This window comes from Cyprinodon variegatus, unplaced genomic scaffold (genome assembly GCF_000732505.1).
Source record: "Cyprinodon variegatus isolate N-32 unplaced genomic scaffold, C_variegatus-1.0 Scaffold383, whole genome shotgun sequence".
In the NCBI taxonomy this organism is placed as follows: Eukaryota; Metazoa; Chordata; class Actinopteri; order Cyprinodontiformes; family Cyprinodontidae; genus Cyprinodon; species Cyprinodon variegatus.
The window spans coordinates 155,149-172,884 of NW_015150836.1; the positions used below are offsets into that span (position 1 = coordinate 155,149).

Sequence of the window (17,736 nt, forward strand, 5' to 3'; positions counted from 1 at the left end):
AAATCTACCAGTGACCTGAAAGCTGTTGAAGTGATTAAGCTTTGGATCATATTACGATCAGACAAACCAGGTAAGAAAACAGCCTCCCCCTTCAGAATAGGTCAAAGAGCAACAGTTCAGCTGATCAGTCAAGATAAAAATGCCTCCTAGGAAAAATGAAGGCTGATTAAGATCAGGGCAGTAAGTTGCCCCTAGCAACTAACAGGCCTAATTTTTTTACTGATCATCTCTGCCGCTTTCTTTTGGTTTAACTCCAGAACCCGGAGTGAACAAAATTTTTCTGAAAATTAACAGTTTTTATAGCTTTCATTCAAACATGACTCTTACACGGTCTGTCATGATTTTTCTTTATTTTCTTAGAACAAAACATTTCTCCAACTGCATATCATGTTTAAACACAGAAACAAACAGTCGGTAAATTAAAACAAGAAAAAACAAAAACATGATATAATAAAAGTTTGAAGCAACGCTGCGTTCTTCAGCCTGATCATAAAACCAGCCATCAGATGTCCACGTCTTAGTTCAACAATTCAGAGGGACAACTAAATGTGTGGACACAAAGGCGAACCACATCTTGGCCATGAAGATTAAATCTAAACACTTGTTACTGGGTTTAAACGATAATTTATGCCAAACACGGATCAATCAGGTTGTTAGTCGAAGTAATTTTCACAAGCAGTCCGGGTCAGACTACATGCGAGCAGGTCCTGGTTCTTCAAAGTGGACTTGAGTGGAACCATCTATCAGTTGGCGTGCTGGACGGTGGAGAAGCACAGCTTTAACGTGTAGGGGTAAGGACCACCTGGAAGCAAAAAAACAGGACGTCAGACACCATCAGAACGGCAGCAGAGATCTTCAAGACGTTTGGACAGCAAAGGATGGAGGAAATTCAGCCACCTGAGGTGCAGATTTTTAGTGAGGATTTAAAAAGCAGAATCTGGGAAGTTGGACCTGGCTAACAGCTGGATTACACAGTCACCAGAGCTGGAGTGCACCACGTCAGACTGGAACCATTAAAACCATCTCCTGTTAGCCTTTTATTTGAAGCTTTGACAATTGATCGTTCCATCTAAAAATCCACTGGGATGCTGAAAGCTGTACTGAATCCAACTATATAAATATTTTCTCCTGCACAGAGCCTTACGATGCTTTATAGTTCTGGGCTTTTATTGCATTTGCAAAAAAAAAAAAACTTAATTTAACAAGATCCAATCTTCACATCGCAGATGTGCTCAATTTCAGTCACATGATTAATGAAGATCAACATGATGACCCTCTCCCTCCAGTCCTTTAAATGGTGGCAGCACACATCATACAGCAGTGTGCAGATTGACGCATGCGAGTGAAGGTACTGGACAACGAACGCTTGACAAGCAAGATAGGAAGTCAGTTACCACAAACCTTTGTGTCAAAGTGGATGCCAGAAAAAGGAACTGAAGAAAAGTTTCTTTCAGTTAAAGCAAGTGGCCAAAATAAAGCCCATTCTCTCCAGAGATCTTTTAGAGACAGTAATCCATGCCTTTATCACTACCCGGCTAGATCACGGTAACGCACTTTATTTGGGGGTTAGTGCCTCTAACATTGCTAAACTCCAGAGTGCAAAACACTGCAGCACGTCTTTTATCTGGCACTCGTAAATTTCAGCACATTACCCCAATTTTAGCCTCATTACACCGACTGCCTGTACATGTTAGGATTCGTTTTTAAGCCTCTCCATGGTCTTGCTCCATCTTGCCATCTCAAGTTGCTGCACCTTCATGCACCCTCCTGTTCACTCAGGTCAGCCCATCAGCTGACGCTTCAGGTGCCAAAATAAACAGAAGCTTAAGATCGTGCTTTCTCTGTGGCAGCTCCAAAAATGTGGAACGACCTTCCATTGCAAATTCAATTGTCTACTTCTTTGATTAAAGTTGCTCTTTAAAACTCATCTCTTTGCCTTGGCTTTCTAAACTGTGTGAGATGTTGATTTTAGTCTGATACATTTTCAATTAATTCTATTATAGATTTTATAGTTCTGATTTAAATTTTGTCTTTTATGCTTGCATGGTGAATTTGCGTGTAATGGTGTTTCACTGTACATCACTTTGGTCGTTTGAGAAGTGCTTTATAAATAAAGTTGGATTGGAAGGTTTCAAGGTCATGAAAGTAGTGAAACCCTGGAGGATAATGTGTACGCTCCTGGTCAGGGTAAAGAGGGAAAAATAAATTGAATTAATATCAAATCACAATATTGCTTCAAAGATTACATGGTAGGTTTCATTTTTTTGAAAATAGACCAGAAGGTTGAGCTGTGCTTCAGTACGTCTAGAATACCCATCATGCAACCTGAGCACTGATGTTTGACACAACTCTGACACGTCCAGCAGCAACAAGCCGCAGCTCAGAGGTTCCCTCAGACATTAGTTACCCAACAACAAACATCAACCTTCATAGAGCTACATCTGAATCCTCCATGTTCCTGCAGCTTCTGTGCTTCGTTCTAACAGATGTCTAGTTTGCAGGCCTCTACAGAAGCGGTCGCTCTGCTGGACTGGCTGTGAGCTCCAGGACCAACAGAGGGGAAGATTGGAGAGGAAATGAGAGGAGGTGTGTGATCTAAACAAACCCTTTGTTGACCCTTTGCTCGCCTGCCCCCCCACACCTGGGTTTTTCATTTGGTAGTGGTTCATCAGAGCCAGAGCTTCCATGGCATCATTGATGGACTCCCATTCTAAGAGACCGGAAGCACTGCGGTCACTGGGAGCGGCGCCGCCTGTTGGCAGGAAACAGCAGGTTAATCCTCCCAACGAACAAACATTTATAATTCAGTTCTTATTGATTTCCTTACTTTTTCCCGTGAACATTTTGACGTTAACCGGAGTCTTTACTCCAAGCTCTTCACAAATCTGCAGTGTGAAAAATGAACATTTAATCAAAACAGTTCCAATGCAGCGAGTTATTGCAGAACATGGACTCCATGTTTGCGGTTTGAACAGACCTGAGCGAAGATCTCTGGGGTGACGTCTGGCTGAGCGTTAAAGAAATGCAACACGTTGCTCGGATGCTGGATGCGATTCTTGGCCGCCTGCTCTGGGGAGGCAAACCGGTTGTTCCGGGAGCCGTGGAAATCCTTGAAGCTGCTGGTTCCATCCTCCAGCTCGTAGCACTGACCGGGAACGATGGCCTGCTGTTTAGAGACGCTGCAGGAAGAAAACCATTTCCACTTACGTTCATGACAGAAGAGGACTCTGTTCAGCACAGAGCTTCATCATGCAGAGCAGACTCACCACACGTTGAGCTTCTGGCCGAACAGGAAGTTGTTGTTGAGGTGTGTGATGGCACGGTCCACAGCGTAGCAGTCTCCCATCTCCACCATGGCAGCCCCAGGTTTGCTCTTCATGAACTTCACCTGTGAAACGACAGAACATCTTTAAGAGAAGATCCTGTGGAACAAAGATCAGGGTTTATACAGGAATGAGTAACTAATTTAATGCGTTTTAATGCTCTTTGAAATAATTGTAATGCCATCATCAAGTACCCATGACTCATATATACATGGGAAAATCCTTCATCTTTACCATCGACAGGCAGCAGCCATGTCCGGAATTCCTTGATTTCCAGCCACGTTTGTTGAAATTAGCATTTTCCAATTCTCTAGCTTTTTTCTCCGCTTCAAGCTTCTTTTCCAAACATTTTCCAGCATTAAGCTCAAGCGGAAGCAGTTCTGCGCAAATATATTGCAATACATCATACAAAATAATTTTTATAAACTTTTTTTCTTTATACAAACTATTTTAAATGCCACAATGATCAGATTTAGGGAATTTTAATGTCAATTCTGGGCTTAAATCAGATAATTTAATGACTTATGGACCCGTGGAAACCCTGAATATGAAAAAGAACATTTTTCCATTTTAAAATCTAAAGTGTTTTTTGAAGTTGAGAACAACGATCATTCAGTTTGGTATTTAGAAGAAAATAAATGTTCAGTTCAGGTGTTTTTATAAAATGTGAATCAGTAAACAATCTCTTTTTTATGCCTTAATGAGAGCAGTGGGCTTTAGGCTGACCTGCAAGGCTTTAAACCTGGGTTTGAATGGAGACAAAACCATTCTAAAGCACATATAGTGCTCATTTGGAGCCTGGATGGATATTTAATTTTTTATATAATCATGGTGGAAAATCCTGCTTTAACCAGTTCACTGCGCTTTTTCCAGCAGTCCACACTTTCTCTGCTCTCTTTTTCTCATCGTCTTCTTTCCCATCGCCCGGCTTGCTACAGTTTTACCAGCCTTGTCTAAAAGTAGCAGCAGCAGTAACCCAGACTGACTGCAGCTCATTGGCTAATTTGTATCACGAGTAATCTGGTCCTGGAAGCTCTGCCGGGCTTTACCGTACAAACAGGAGAAGCGGTGCAAGTGAAATCAGACACTGTCATTGGACAACATGCAGTAATTTATAAATGTTTAAAATAGGGGTGGGTCCAAATCCGGACCGCGGTCTGCTAATCCCTGACCTCTGTTCTACACCTTGTAGTTCTATTTTCCAGCCCAGATGTTTATACACAATATCTAAATGATAAATCACACCATCAGGTTTATCATAAAGGGCTCAGCAGACATCTTTGAATTAAAATGTTGCTTATTTAAGAAGATGTGGATTAACGTTTGCATTTATACTTAATCCAGACTCATTTTCTTTGCAAACCAAAGGTACTGACCCGCTCTACGTTTCCATAGAGACAGAAGATATTGAAGACTCGATCTGCATTCATCTTAGCCGTGTCGAGCCCATAAGCCATGAGCACTGGAGAGTCTGCATGGGCACCGTATTCGCCTGGAGGCGGGGGAGGGGGTCCGTAACCCGGCCCGTAGCTCCTCCCCCCACGGCCCCTCATTGGAGGGCCCATGCGACGGCTCTCATAAGGAGGAGATCCATAGCTCTCGTCGTAGCCATGGTAACCGCCTCCTACAAGCAGGGATGAAGGAAACGAAGCTTAAGCAGGAACATGGATGTAAAACTCAGAAGTGCTTAATTATGGGGACATGAAAACGTGTGAGGAGCTCTGCTGTTCCTTCAACTCACCGTACTCTGGAGGATGATCTCCGAGCAGCGCCGGCTGTCTCTGCCGCTTGTTAGGGTTTGCGTTCACATCTTCTATGAGAGCAGGAAGGCAGAAAGACAAAGAGGCACAACAAAAAAAAAAAAATACAGACATCTATTAACATCCATATCAGCAGGACGCAAAATGGTTTAATAGCAAAAACATCCTGAATGAGCACCACCCAGCTGTAGTTTCACAAAACTCCAGATTAGCAAACATGCTTTAAGATTTAACCAGGAAACTCCTTCCAACACAAACAACATCCCTCCCCCCTCATTACTCTCCATGCTGGCTGCATTTAGCTCAGAGGAACAAGGAGGGAGGCATGAAATGCAACATAAGGCAGGATCATCATCATCATCAGGAAATGGACCTGAAACTGAATTCTTTTTATGCAGAATCAGTTTTATTTTAACCTCAAGTGGAAGAGCAGAAAACTTGAAGGATGAGGTGGATGCAGATGATCTAAGGCTACATTCAGACCTGGCACCAACATGCACCCCAAGCTGAATCCCAGAGGTTGGTTTAAACTAAACTCAGTAGCCCCTTCAGACCGATACCCCTTAATAAAATCTGGCTGAACAAAAGACCTTTGAAGTGAGCGACAGCAGGCTGGTCGGGACCAAGTTCTGGTTCATTTTAAAGCAGGTTTTATTCCTAAACATCTCATGCTTTGATCGTCTCCCAGAGCTCCATTCAACCCACCATCTGAGGGAGGACGGTCCTATAAGGACATCCACCTACACTCATGGGCTGGACAAGATCAAGCAGAGAAGGAGCCAAGAGGATCATGGTTACTGTGGAAATTAATGGCATTTGCAATATATTCACAAGTTAGCAGTTTCTTTTTTTTTCTTTTTTAGTCCATGGCCGTTTCTCAATTCACCAGAAGGCGAGCACAGTGTCCTCGTCCAGTACGTTCTTTAGAACACAGGAAAGTCTGGACTTGGGGAGAACGGGAGCACTCAGCATAAATATGGGTCAATTGGAACAGAAGCGTACCTGTGACATCACTTCATTTAGTGGGGGAATAATAACAGTCAGATAAACACAAACTGCCGTTAGCCTTGGAGGAACGCTGGTTGCCGCGATCCTCTCAACTTCGGAAACGCATTTAAATGGTAAATGGACCACATAGTGACGCTTTAAAGTATAATATTCTCCCCCCCAAATTATCTTAAAACATACTTTTAATGAACATCAACAGAAAAGAGAACTTTGAACTTTCAATGGAGCGCTGCATTGAAAGCTGCAGCTGCCGCAGAGCATGCTAGGACAGCTGTCAATCTCAAGAACGGACAAGTCTGCTCTGATGCATGCTGGGTAAATAGGGAGGGGCGAGAACAACTTCTCGGTCTGCTGTTCTTGTGAATTGTGACAGCACTAGGGCTGCGGCTGTTGACGTTTCATGAGTACACGAGCACGTAAGAACATTCCATGACAACCCTGCAGGAAAACCTGTGGGCTGCAGAGGACCTGGGACAGAGATTCACCTCCCAGGAGGATAATCATTCAGATATATTGGGGGTGGGGTGGGTTCAAATTACTTTCATGCATTAAAATGGTCAAGTCAAAGTCGAGACCAAAATTCATCTGAGAGTCTGTAGCTAAGCTAGCTAAGCTAGTTCTGCTACCATTCCATCTGAGCTTGAGCTCCAAATATGGAACAAAATGTGGAAAGTTAAAGTCAAACTGCAGACCTTCCACTTTACCCAGCAGGTGCCGTTAGGCTCGGTCAACATCGGACCCTGATATATAGGCTCTGTTTGGTTTGGATCCTCTAAAGGTAGCGTTCTACAGCAGGGCAAAAAAAAAAAGAAAAAAAAAAAAAGAAGAAAACCCAACATATCTTCATTAAAAGGGATTCAACCGTTTTGTAAAGTCCCACCAGGTCAGTTAGCATAATTCAGTGATTCTTCCATCTGGCGACATCCAGCGGATGGATGTTAGTGCCCGGTCTGAATGGGAGCCCAACAGGCCAAGAGGGGAGGATATCAAACAGACATTCATTCTGGACAGTGGGTCACAGATGGCCAAGTTTAACAGTAAAGAGGTTTGGACGCTCACACACACCTGCACTGCTCCCATTGCCATCTGCATCACCATCTGTACAGGTACAACAATGAAGCCATGTTATTCACCATCACATGTTCACAGGGCAGAGAACTGACCACACCCCAGTTAAATGTCGGGTGAGGAGGGGAGGGGGGGTGCTCCAGATTAAATGTGTGGTTGGGTGACCAATGAGGGAGCCTGAGCCCCCAGCAGCCTGTGCGGCTGGTGGATGAACGGCTCTCCAGGCCTATCAGCGGGCAAAGTTTGAGTTCATCCGTGGTCTAAACAGGCTGACTGAGGAATCATCGATATGAAAACTTTGCTGGAATCGCTCATGAGCACCAAAACATCAGCTGGTTTCAGAAAGTACAGGAATAACAGGTGTATGAGGGGGTAAATGTCTGAGCAATGCTGAGCTTTAGGAGGGTGGGGGGGTCATGTGGTGCTGTGCAGTTAACTTTCCGAGGAGGGTCTCGGATTACTTACTGCAGGTTCAACAACACGAGGAGGCATTTGCTGCAGCAGATCCCTCACTCTCCACTCACTTCAAACCATCCATACTCTCATCCTGTCTGGAGGAGGGAGCCGCCTCCTGCCCTCCGGTCCGACTCTTGGTTCTATCAAGTAGGAATGTTCATTGATGGTTGGTTGGTTGAGATTTCCATCCTTTTGAGCCTTTTTAGAGGAAAATGTTGCTTTAGCGTCCGCTGGGAGGCTGTGAGGCTGCCACTGAGCACAGTTCAGTTGGGAAGGTGGCCCCTCTTAGCCGCATATTGCCAAACCTGCATTACATGGAAGGCATTACACAGGTTCTAGATATAAAAAGGACTTCAGGGAAAAGAGTAAAACTGTAACTAAACAAGGACATTTAGCAGAAGAAAAAAAATAGATGGAGAACAAGAGGAGAAGAAAGAGCAGAAAAAAAATAAATCCATGTAGGGGAATATGAGGGATGTAGGCAGAAATGGGCCTGACTGGGCTCTGAGTGTTCTGGGTGGTGTTGTCAGCAGTGTCCTGTCTTCATCAGTTGGCTTGTGTCGACTCCAGTGTGAGTGGCTAGTGCTTGATTGGATGGTGTTGGTTGGATCGGTCGTTGTGATGATGAAATGTGTCAGAAAGCACTGATGCTGCACAGATGAAGGCTTATATGGGTCTGTATCAGTATGCATCAGCAGCTGTGATGTTTGGCGTCTTTCTGGGTGATGGTTCTGAATCCTCTGGTGTGAGCCTCCGCTCAGTGGCGCTGCTGCAGATGTGGCCTGCTTCAGTGTGTCAGGCTCTGGTGGGACAGAGGGAGGGCGAGGGGGGAGGGACCAAGTGTAGCTCAGTGCCCAAAACTCCCCACACTCTTCCAAGTGTCTTCGTGGCTCAGAGGTGGAGAATGAGTGGAGCGTATCAGTCCTACTTCGTCGTGTGGGGTGGTGTTGTCTCCTTGTATCTTGGATGCTTTGGCCCTCTGTATGACAGTGCGCGTGTCCTTACTGAAGATGGTGGCTGCTGAGTGCTGGTGTCAGTCTGTCCCTGTGCGTGTTCTCTGCAGGCCAGACTACAGATACTGATGCTGGTCCATGCCTCTGTTTAGGTTTTTGACTTTTTAAACCTCCATAAACCCAAACCAGCTTAAGCTTGAAAAAGTCTGCTCCCATTTTCAAGGCAAGCCCAACAGATTGAGAGTGAAACAACTTCACCGTATGCGACAGCGGAAAAGACCAGAATCAGACTCAAGTCAAAGAAACTTGTTTCCCAGTGGTTTACATTAAATATGCACAAAGGTCATGGTTGTAGTTGTGCAGGGAGGAATGCAGGAACAGCTTTTGCAAACAAAGAAAAAGTTTCTGTCAAACAATAGCCTTTAATCCTTACCTGCCAGACACTAGAAACTTGAACATAGGGCTGGGTGATATAGAAAAAAAGCTTATCGATAAAAATAAATGCATATTGATCGATATCGATAATTATTGAAAAGATTTGAAACCATATTTTATGTGCAGCTCTACCTGGACTTTTTATGATATTGCTAAATGATTCAATTTTAATAAAGAACACAAACCTTTAATTAAATCTTTATTTAACCAACTTTTTTAACCATAACAGAATTGTTTTAAAGAAAAATAACTTAAAAGACCTGAGTTATGTTATCAAATACTGACAAAGAATAAACTAAAGTGACCAGAAAATAAATGGCATGACAGCATTTTTCTCTCAATCGTTAGAACTATGTGGGAAACTGCCCTGAAAACAATTTCCTCCGCCTCTCCTTGCTGCGACATCTTCATGTTGCTCTGTGTTGTGGTTTGAGAGGGCGGCGCTTGGTGAATTGGTCACTCAGGTCTTTTAAGGGGGGGGCGTCCATTTATGTTCTGGTCACTTTAGTTTATTCTTTGTCAGTATTTAATAACATAACTCAGGTCTTTTAAGTTATTTTTCTTTAAAACAATTCTGTGCCTGGGTCCGCGATTGTGATTGTTTGGGAGGACGTAGTGATTAACATAAACCTACATGCTAGGCTACAATGAGAAGGAAGGAAAACAGCGTTTCTTTTTTATCGAACTTTTATCAACCCGCTTTATTTCTATTGCGCCACACGTCTATCGATCGATATATATCGTTATTGAATTATCGCCCAGCCCTACTTGAACATTTATAACTTTACACCAAATTTTATGCCTCTTACCGCCCTAATGTGAAGAAAAGTTAAGCTGTTCATTTTAAGGTTTCTTGATGGAACCTCAAAGTCTTAGAGAAATCATATTTAAATGTCAAATTATTATGGCTTAAACATGTATATAAATGTACTCTTTATCAGACCATATAGTCCTAAAAGTCAGAAAATTACTATTTAGGAAAAAAAAAAAATTATTTTGTGTTAATCACGTAAACTTTTGATATCAGGGTTATTTATATTAACAATAGTAAATCATGTGATAATATTGTTCAGTGACTATATTAGCTTTACTGCATTAAAATGACCCGCATCTAGAGTTAAAGCTATCAAGCTAAGTCCACTAATGAAAGAAAAGCTTCTTGTATTTTGCACTGATCAGCACATTTTTCATCTGGTTTACAAAATCTGTATAATTTATTTAACTTCTCAATGACTCGACTCTAAAAGCCTTAAACTCTGCAGCATACCATTCCAACAAGTTCAAAATCATTTAAAAAGTGTAGAGATTTCAATTGTCTGTCTGCTTTTAGGCATTACTGCAGAATCTGTGAATGAGAGGAAGGGAGTTCCTGTTCTTCACCAATCACAGGTATCCTTCCCTGATCACTGGTAAACAACTAGACTGAACTAGACCAGCGGCGTGCCAACAGGAGGAAGAATGAGGGCCTCCAATTACTAATGTTTGTCATCAAGGCTGGTTCTAATCTAATGGGAGTTACGCCACCATGATGAGAAAACCTCCAGGTTGTTGTCTCCTGACTGCAAGGCTGTTCCTGCACATCCCAGCACAACGTTCAGTTTACATCCATAGCGTTTACACACAGAGGATTTCAACTCGGACAAACATGTATGTGACCCTCGCACACAGATGATTAACTAGTGAGGGGAGACTGAGCCCTCTAAGGACTAGTTGTATGGTCAGTAAGGACTAGGGCTGCCCAGTCTCCATGGTAACAGATGTGTGGCCCTCAGCCATCGACTGAAGATGTTCAGCAGATTTTACCTGGTCCTCCCAGGTTGGGGTTTGTGTAATCCCAGGTGTCCTGGTCATTCTTGAACACATTCAGGCGGGTAGGCTGTGGATTTAGAACAACAAGAATTTATACCCAAAATAAACCATCACATCTAATCAGATTATATTAAAATAACAGGTTATCATTTAAACCCAGTAAAATGTTACAGGGTTAAGATGGATTGGATCTCTTCTCTTCATGTGGGAAAAAAAAAAAAAAACTTAAAATGCAGGCGTACTTGGATCAAACTACAGCTGGGTTTTTCCCTACCAAATCTGATTAAATGCATTTTTCCTCCCTTTTCTTTCACTGTAAAAATTGTGTTCATCTGGATAACAAGCTAGACTGGAGACGCAACTGTGAAGCTGTCTACAAGAAGGGACAAAGTAGACTGTACTTCCTAACGAAGCTCAGGTCCTTTAGTGTTTGCAGCAAGATGCTACTCATCATCTATAGATCTGTTTTGGAGAGAGATCTCTTCATCCTCTGCTGGGGTAACAGTATTAGAGCTAATGACAAAAAAAGCTTAACAAGCTGATAATGAAGGCTGGCACTGTTTTAGGAACTCCTCTAGAACCTCAGATTATTTCAGTGGGCATCTTCATTATTAAACAACAGTGTCAACATTTACAAAACCCATTTAAAAAATAACTTATGAGTTGCTGCAACTTTTAATTTTTCATTGGGATTAATAAAGAGAAAATAAATGAATTGAATACTGCTTCACAAAGTAGCTCTGACTTAATTTATCATTGTTTATCCTGTGAAACATGTTTCACAACAATGAAAATGTTTCACTAAATGTTAGCAGCAGAGGCCTGTACTTCAAGCTAGTTTCATTCTCAGTGGGGTTCATCACCATGGTAACGTAATCTGAACAGCAAACCTGTTCTAGAACAGGCTAGCTTTGAGAATTGATCTAAATCTCAGATAACACTCCAACCAGCAGCCAATCAGCTGTTCAGGAATCAATGATGGGTCCTGTGATTAGAAACCCTGTTTAATCCAGAGGGAAAGAGAACTTCACTAAAACATCACAATAAAAAGGACTTGAAAACCAAAACAAAATGAATCTTTTCTCGTCTTTATTGTACTTTTCCTCCTTTTGACAAACCAACCATTCACTATTCTGTATCAATATATTCGTATATACACACACCAACATGTTTGTTCTGCTATATGTAGTGAGGACCATGTGTTGACTCCCACTGATTTTCAGTCATTTTTAACCCTTTCTAGGCCATGACCTTAAAACCACACCTAACCATTACCCTATTGAGACCTTAGCCCTAAAGCTAACCATTAGCAAAATGCCTTGTGAGAACTAGCAAAATGTCCTCACTTTACAACTGGTCCTCATTGTGATGGGGAAATTGGAAAAATGGTTTTCCCTCTGGTTTCTATAGAAGTGAGTCACTCACAAACACACATACACCTCACAATTTCACGCCGCGTACGAGTTTGACATTTTGTTCACTTCCCCCCCAAAAAGTCCCAACTAATTGAAAAAATTAGGCTGTTTAGCTTAGAATCAGTTAATCAAATTAATCACTATCATTAAAAAGGTACGGTTTAAAGGAGTTTAGAAAACATCTAAACTTTGCACCTTTAGGCTGGTTTATAGTGAGAAACCAGGTGGTCTGCGTGTGTCGCAGTGAATTCAAATGTGCCCCCGACTCTGCCCCAGACACTCTGGTGCACCTCTCCAAAATTGTAGGTGACCACAGACAGGAGGCATCTGATTTGTCAAATTTACATCCGCTCTTTTTCACCCTCATGCCCCTTGGTTGTCGCACAAACTTGCCCCTTGCGTTTTTCCATTTCCTCACCGCCTTGGCGGTATCTAGACCCAAAGCTAGTTCCTGATTGTCCCTCTTGCGTTTGAATAACAGCACTGACCAGGCTTCAATATTGGGCATAAATCAAATATATCTGCGATAAGCTCACTGCTGCGGGAGAAAAACCAGCCTATTAGTGTTTGTGAGGACGGGAGTCGTGCATCGTGGGCGTACCTTAGCATACTCGATCTTCAGGGTACAGCAGCCAGAGTAAATGTCTGCTCCGTTGAGTGATGCCTTGGCTCGCTGCGCACTCTGCACCGAGTCAAATGTGATGACAAGTTGAGGAACGAACGTTCTGCTCAGATTTCCTTATGACATTTATCTTTGTTTCTCATTGAATCTAATTTTATGAACAGCAGCATCTAAGGTTTTCCATTTAAGGAAGGATGTTTTATGCAAGACACTAAACCCGGCAGCTGCAGATATGCCTGTTATCCGTCTATCTTAATGACTTTCACATTATTGCAATAAACACCTGAGAATTACAGCATTTACCCATGGTAAATATATGCAAGCAGGGCAAACTGATGTCATTTTATAAAGGATATTCGACCATGGCCTGGACGCCGTTTTTCCGGAAGATGACGATTCTGTGAACAGGTCCACAGTTGTTGCAGATGGTGTAGAGGACATCCTGGAGAAACACAAAGGAGGGGTTGAGGAGAAAAAGAAAACATGGAAGATATTAAATCAAGCGGATGTTTGAAACTGTGACGCACTGGATCAATTTGGACAAAAGGCCGGACTGTCTTCGGTTAATCCGATCATTTAAAGGAATGTCCGTTTCCTGGTCTCTAGATGGCTGTAATCTTATAGCCACAAAGCTGCTGTCACATTCTGATAAAAACATTGAAGCCTTTGACCAAAATTTGCCCAAATTCAATCCTCAACAGCTACAATCTTGCAACCTTTAGAGGCACAGACTGAAAGTAATGACATCTAATCATTTTCCCAATTTAAACTGACAAGGCCAACACACATTTAAAAAAGGTACTGATAGGTTTAGTCATTAACATCAGAGTTATTTAAATTTAAAAATGAGTTAAAGTAGCTGCAGAAATGAACTTCTTTTTTTTCTGGTATCCGAACCCTTTGCTGTAAGTGGACCATCTTGTTAGTCCTCACCGTGGTGATGGGGTAGATGGGGTTCATGATGGTGAAGAGAAGAACGTTGTTGACGCTCCTGGAGTCGTCAGAGTCGCCTGGTCTGGAAATCTTTTTGCTGGTAGAATAGTTGATGAAGGCTGCGTGTCCAGCGATGTAAACCTGGTTGTCTGCGGCGTAAGTAACTGCTGTAGATGATCCATTCATGTCCTCATACTCTACCAGAGCCTGCCGCTTGTTTGGCATCACAACAACATAACTGAAACACAAATGCAATCAATTTTAGCTCTATGAAGCCTTTTGATTCTGCAAGTAAAAAAAAAAGAAACTCTTGTGGAACCCTTTAACAAACCAAAACAGGCATCAGAACAAAACAATAGAAACAATCTTTTGTGTGAAACACCTGACCAATTAAAAGACATTTTGATTGTTTTACAGTTGGATCATTTGCACCGATTCCCTTCATTCGGGCCATTTTCCTGGTCTTCTGCTCATTAATGTCAATCAAAGGTAGAAAAGTTACTTTCTAGCAGCTTTAAAAATATTGGAAGAGGTAAACAAAACAAAAAAAAAACACTCTAGAAAGGATGCCCTAGTGAAATTGATCCAAGGATTAAATAGGTTAATGTCAATGTTAGCCAGGAGCAACATGTTAGTGGCTACATGCCGCAGACCAAGTAAGGCTTAATTTCTTTCATTTTTATGTATTTAATAGCATATATAATGTTTCAAAGTAGATTTGAAGTTAATCCCTAGATCCCATGTTAATTTGATCTAATGGGGCTCCCCAATCCCAGATATCCTGCAGTCATGGCTAGAAAAATCAACCCAACTTCTCAGAACCATCACATCTTCTAAATGGTTTAACTTAATGTTTATCCCACCTCTACTTCCAACTACCTGTGCCCTTTTGGGACCAAGCCCCATAAGAACTCATACGAATACAACATATAGATTAGATCATTTCAGGGTAGTCAGACCCAAAACGTGCAGCTGAAGCGAATTTGGATTGGAATTTGCTACCCCATCTCTCAGAAATGAAGAAACTTCTGATGTAGGTAAACGGAGCCTCTAAAACACAAGGAAAATTTCACTGATTTTAGACCAAAACAGATTTTCAGATGTAGTTAGTAAGAGTGTATTTAAAACTGAAAATGCTAAGTATATACAACTTTAAAATTTAAATGTTTCAAACAAGATGGTAGGATAGAATCTGAATGCAACTCTGGGAAAGACCGACAACATGAATGGATGGGTATAAATGTTGAGGCTCAGAATGGAAAAACAGATCTTACGATGGAATATCAAGTTAACAGAAAACAGAATTAAAATGCTGGAGATGATTTAATTAGTGGGAGATGTTCAACATCCTCCACATCATGTTCCAGGTCCATCTAATTAGTCCCCCACATCTTAAAACTGCCCAACAGAAACAGGCCTGTTAAGTTCATGGCTCTATAGCAGGTGTGCTGAACCTCAGAAACATCCAAAACATGCAGAGCAGGGTGCCATGAGGACCAGGATAGAAAAACACTGCTCTACAGCACTGAATTTATTCTATGCTGGGTCCATTCCATTGGGAAATCGCCTTATAGCCTACAATATACTCATTTCAAGGAAGAATTTTTTTTTTTTTTTTGCAGCGCCCAGTAGCAAACAGATAAGTCATATGCATGAATTTACACCATATCCCTGTTCGCTACCGGGGTGCCGTTGAGGGTGTTAAAGGTTGGTTTATACTCAAAAACCAGGGAATCTGTGTGTGTCGCAGTGAATGCAAATGTGCCCCCGCCTCTGACGCAGACCCCCTGGTGCACCTCTCCAAATTTGTAGGTGTCTGCAGACAGGAGGCCTCTGATTGGTCAAATACATCTGCTCTACACTATGCATATTTCGTGTTTGGTACCTTACCGGCTTGTTGTGTTTGTGTGACTGCCATTGTGGAAAAAGACTCATGAAGATATCAATATTGGGCATAATCATAAATATCTGCAACAAGCTCACAGAGACACACTGCTGCAGGAGTATAACCAGCCCTTTAATCCTCTCTGGATTTTGTAGATATATTTTTAGATCTTTACCTGATTGCCCCAAACTCCTGTAAGGCCTCTACAAGGTCAGCCTCTGTGACTCCATCCATCAGTCCCCGGACATGAACCACAACTGAAGGAAGAGTCTTGTGTGGGTCTTCGTATCCCTGCAGCAGCAGAAAAAGAGGAGGAGCCATTATAAACACCCGTTTATTATGCTACAGGTTGGATTTGTTGCCAAAACTAGATAATGGAGAGTCCCTGGAATGGGTTATGGTTGCTCTGTACAGAAACTATGAGGGGGGATGGGGGGGGATTTCAAAACGTTTGTTTTTAACTAGATCTGCTGTTTAATCTCGGGGAAAGTAGGGGAAACACTGCAAAGTTAGGTTTGCCAAGAGACTCCAACTAGTGATTACTTAGCTCCTCCACAATGGGTCAATAAAACTGAGGCTAACACTGATTAAGAGTTGGCTAACCGCTTTAAAACATGGATCAAATAATGGAATGATCACACTGCAATAATATAGACTGTTATTCTAGCTTTTTTACATCTACTAATTTGTTCCTTTGGGAGGAAAATATGCGTTTTACATTATTTTCGGGGAAAAAAGCAAAATCCCATTGAAAAAAAAATACCGTTTATTAGTTTGCAAAAGCTTTTTTTATTACATAAAACAAAAATAAACTGTGGAAAAAAATACAATGGATATTCAGCTGGACTGATGGCTAAAACAGCTTTTCCGGTCGTATAGGTTGTAGACCCCTATTAGCCCAGAGGGATCATGCTACATTAGCGGTTCTAGGACAAAGTCGGGCTCCAGATGAGGCCCGGAAAAAACCGCCTTCTCTGGCACTCATTCAGAGCGAAAAACAAACACGTTGAAAAAAAAAAGAAGAAAAAAATCATGGAGCTTTTGGTAGTTATATAACCTATAAAATCAACTGCACGGCTAAGCTAGCCTCTTTCCAAACGGTGGAACAACGGTATTGCGTCGCGTCGTGACCCCCTTTGCAAAAGCCTACATGATTGAATATATACGAAACCCCCCGAAGCGGTACCGATAAAACTGGTTCTAATCGTTCCGAACGTGAAAAGAGGCGGTGACGCAGGCTTTAGGGTGAAAACTCACCGCCATTCCGTCGGTTTTCTGTCGTTTTGTTGCCCTGCCGTCTTCGCTGTAGTAACGGCTCGCTGCAGTAGCCATGTTGTCCCGGACTAAAAGAATGCTGAACTGAAATGGACGGAAAATTCATGAAAAACGAGGCGTGCGTAACAACACCCATTATAGTGACGCAACGCGCGCTTATAGGCTGGAGGGATTGTCGATCTTTCCTTTTAGCCAATAAGAGGTGGGATATCATTGGTTGTAGTTTTTACTGCCCAAAACTCGAATAGCAGTCATTAGGCGATTGTCACAATGACTTGTTTTCACAATCAATTAAAATTTGAAGTGGATGATATTTTAACTGTATTGGGCAAAATAAGTTTATTTATACAACACTATTCACATGCAAGTTACTGTTTTTCAAAATAAAGGTTAAAAAAAAAAAACAAAGCAGTGAAGCCTCTAGAAAAGTCATGAGGAAATTAACTGAACTTTTACTGAAGATGGTTTAAGACTTTAAAACGTAGAAACGGGCTATATGCAAAGCTCTAACTTAAAAGAGCTACTTTATTTGCGTTCTTTTTCTACTTCAGGCATCTGCAAAGTTGGGCCTTGAGGGCAGCTGCCCTGCAGGTTTTAGAGGTTGCGTTGCTCCAGCTGATTTTAATTGAAACCTGATTAACAGGCTTGTGCTCAACTGCAATAATCATAATGAGCTGTGCTAAAGCAGGGAAACCTCTAAAACCTGCAGCACAGAGGCCCTTGAGGGCCTACATTGAGGATGCCTGCTCTACTTGATAAACCAAAAGTTGTATTCTAGTCCTAGAAGCAAGTAA

General features: G+C 42.0%; 1 protein-coding gene across 7 annotated transcripts; it reads right to left on the reverse strand.

Moving 5' to 3' along the window:
- Positions 1–340: 340 nt before the first annotated feature.
- Positions 341–17,040, reverse strand: hnrnpl (heterogeneous nuclear ribonucleoprotein L). 7 transcript variants are annotated; one of them, XM_015387018.1, is made up of 14 exons: positions 16,925–17,040; positions 15,843–15,958; positions 13,783–14,020; positions 13,206–13,291; positions 12,829–12,925; positions 10,807–10,879; positions 7,157–7,189; positions 5,065–5,136; positions 4,700–4,947; positions 3,267–3,388; positions 2,978–3,179; positions 2,828–2,885; positions 2,642–2,752; positions 341–802 (listed from the first exon to the last, which is right to left on the reverse strand). In XM_015387018.1, exons 1-14 carry the CDS (start codon positions 16,997–16,999, stop codon positions 744–746), a joined length of 1,590 nt encoding a protein of 529 aa, XP_015242504.1. In that variant the 5' UTR covers positions 17,000–17,040; the 3' UTR covers positions 341–743. The 7 variants fall into 7 exon arrangements, with proteins under 7 accessions (XP_015242504.1, XP_015242506.1, XP_015242501.1 ...); XM_015387015.1 differs by having other exon boundaries at positions 342–802; positions 2,606–2,752; positions 5,065–5,133; XM_015387014.1 differs by having other exon boundaries at positions 342–802; positions 2,606–2,752.
- Between the last annotated feature and the right edge of the window lie 696 nt (positions 17,041–17,736).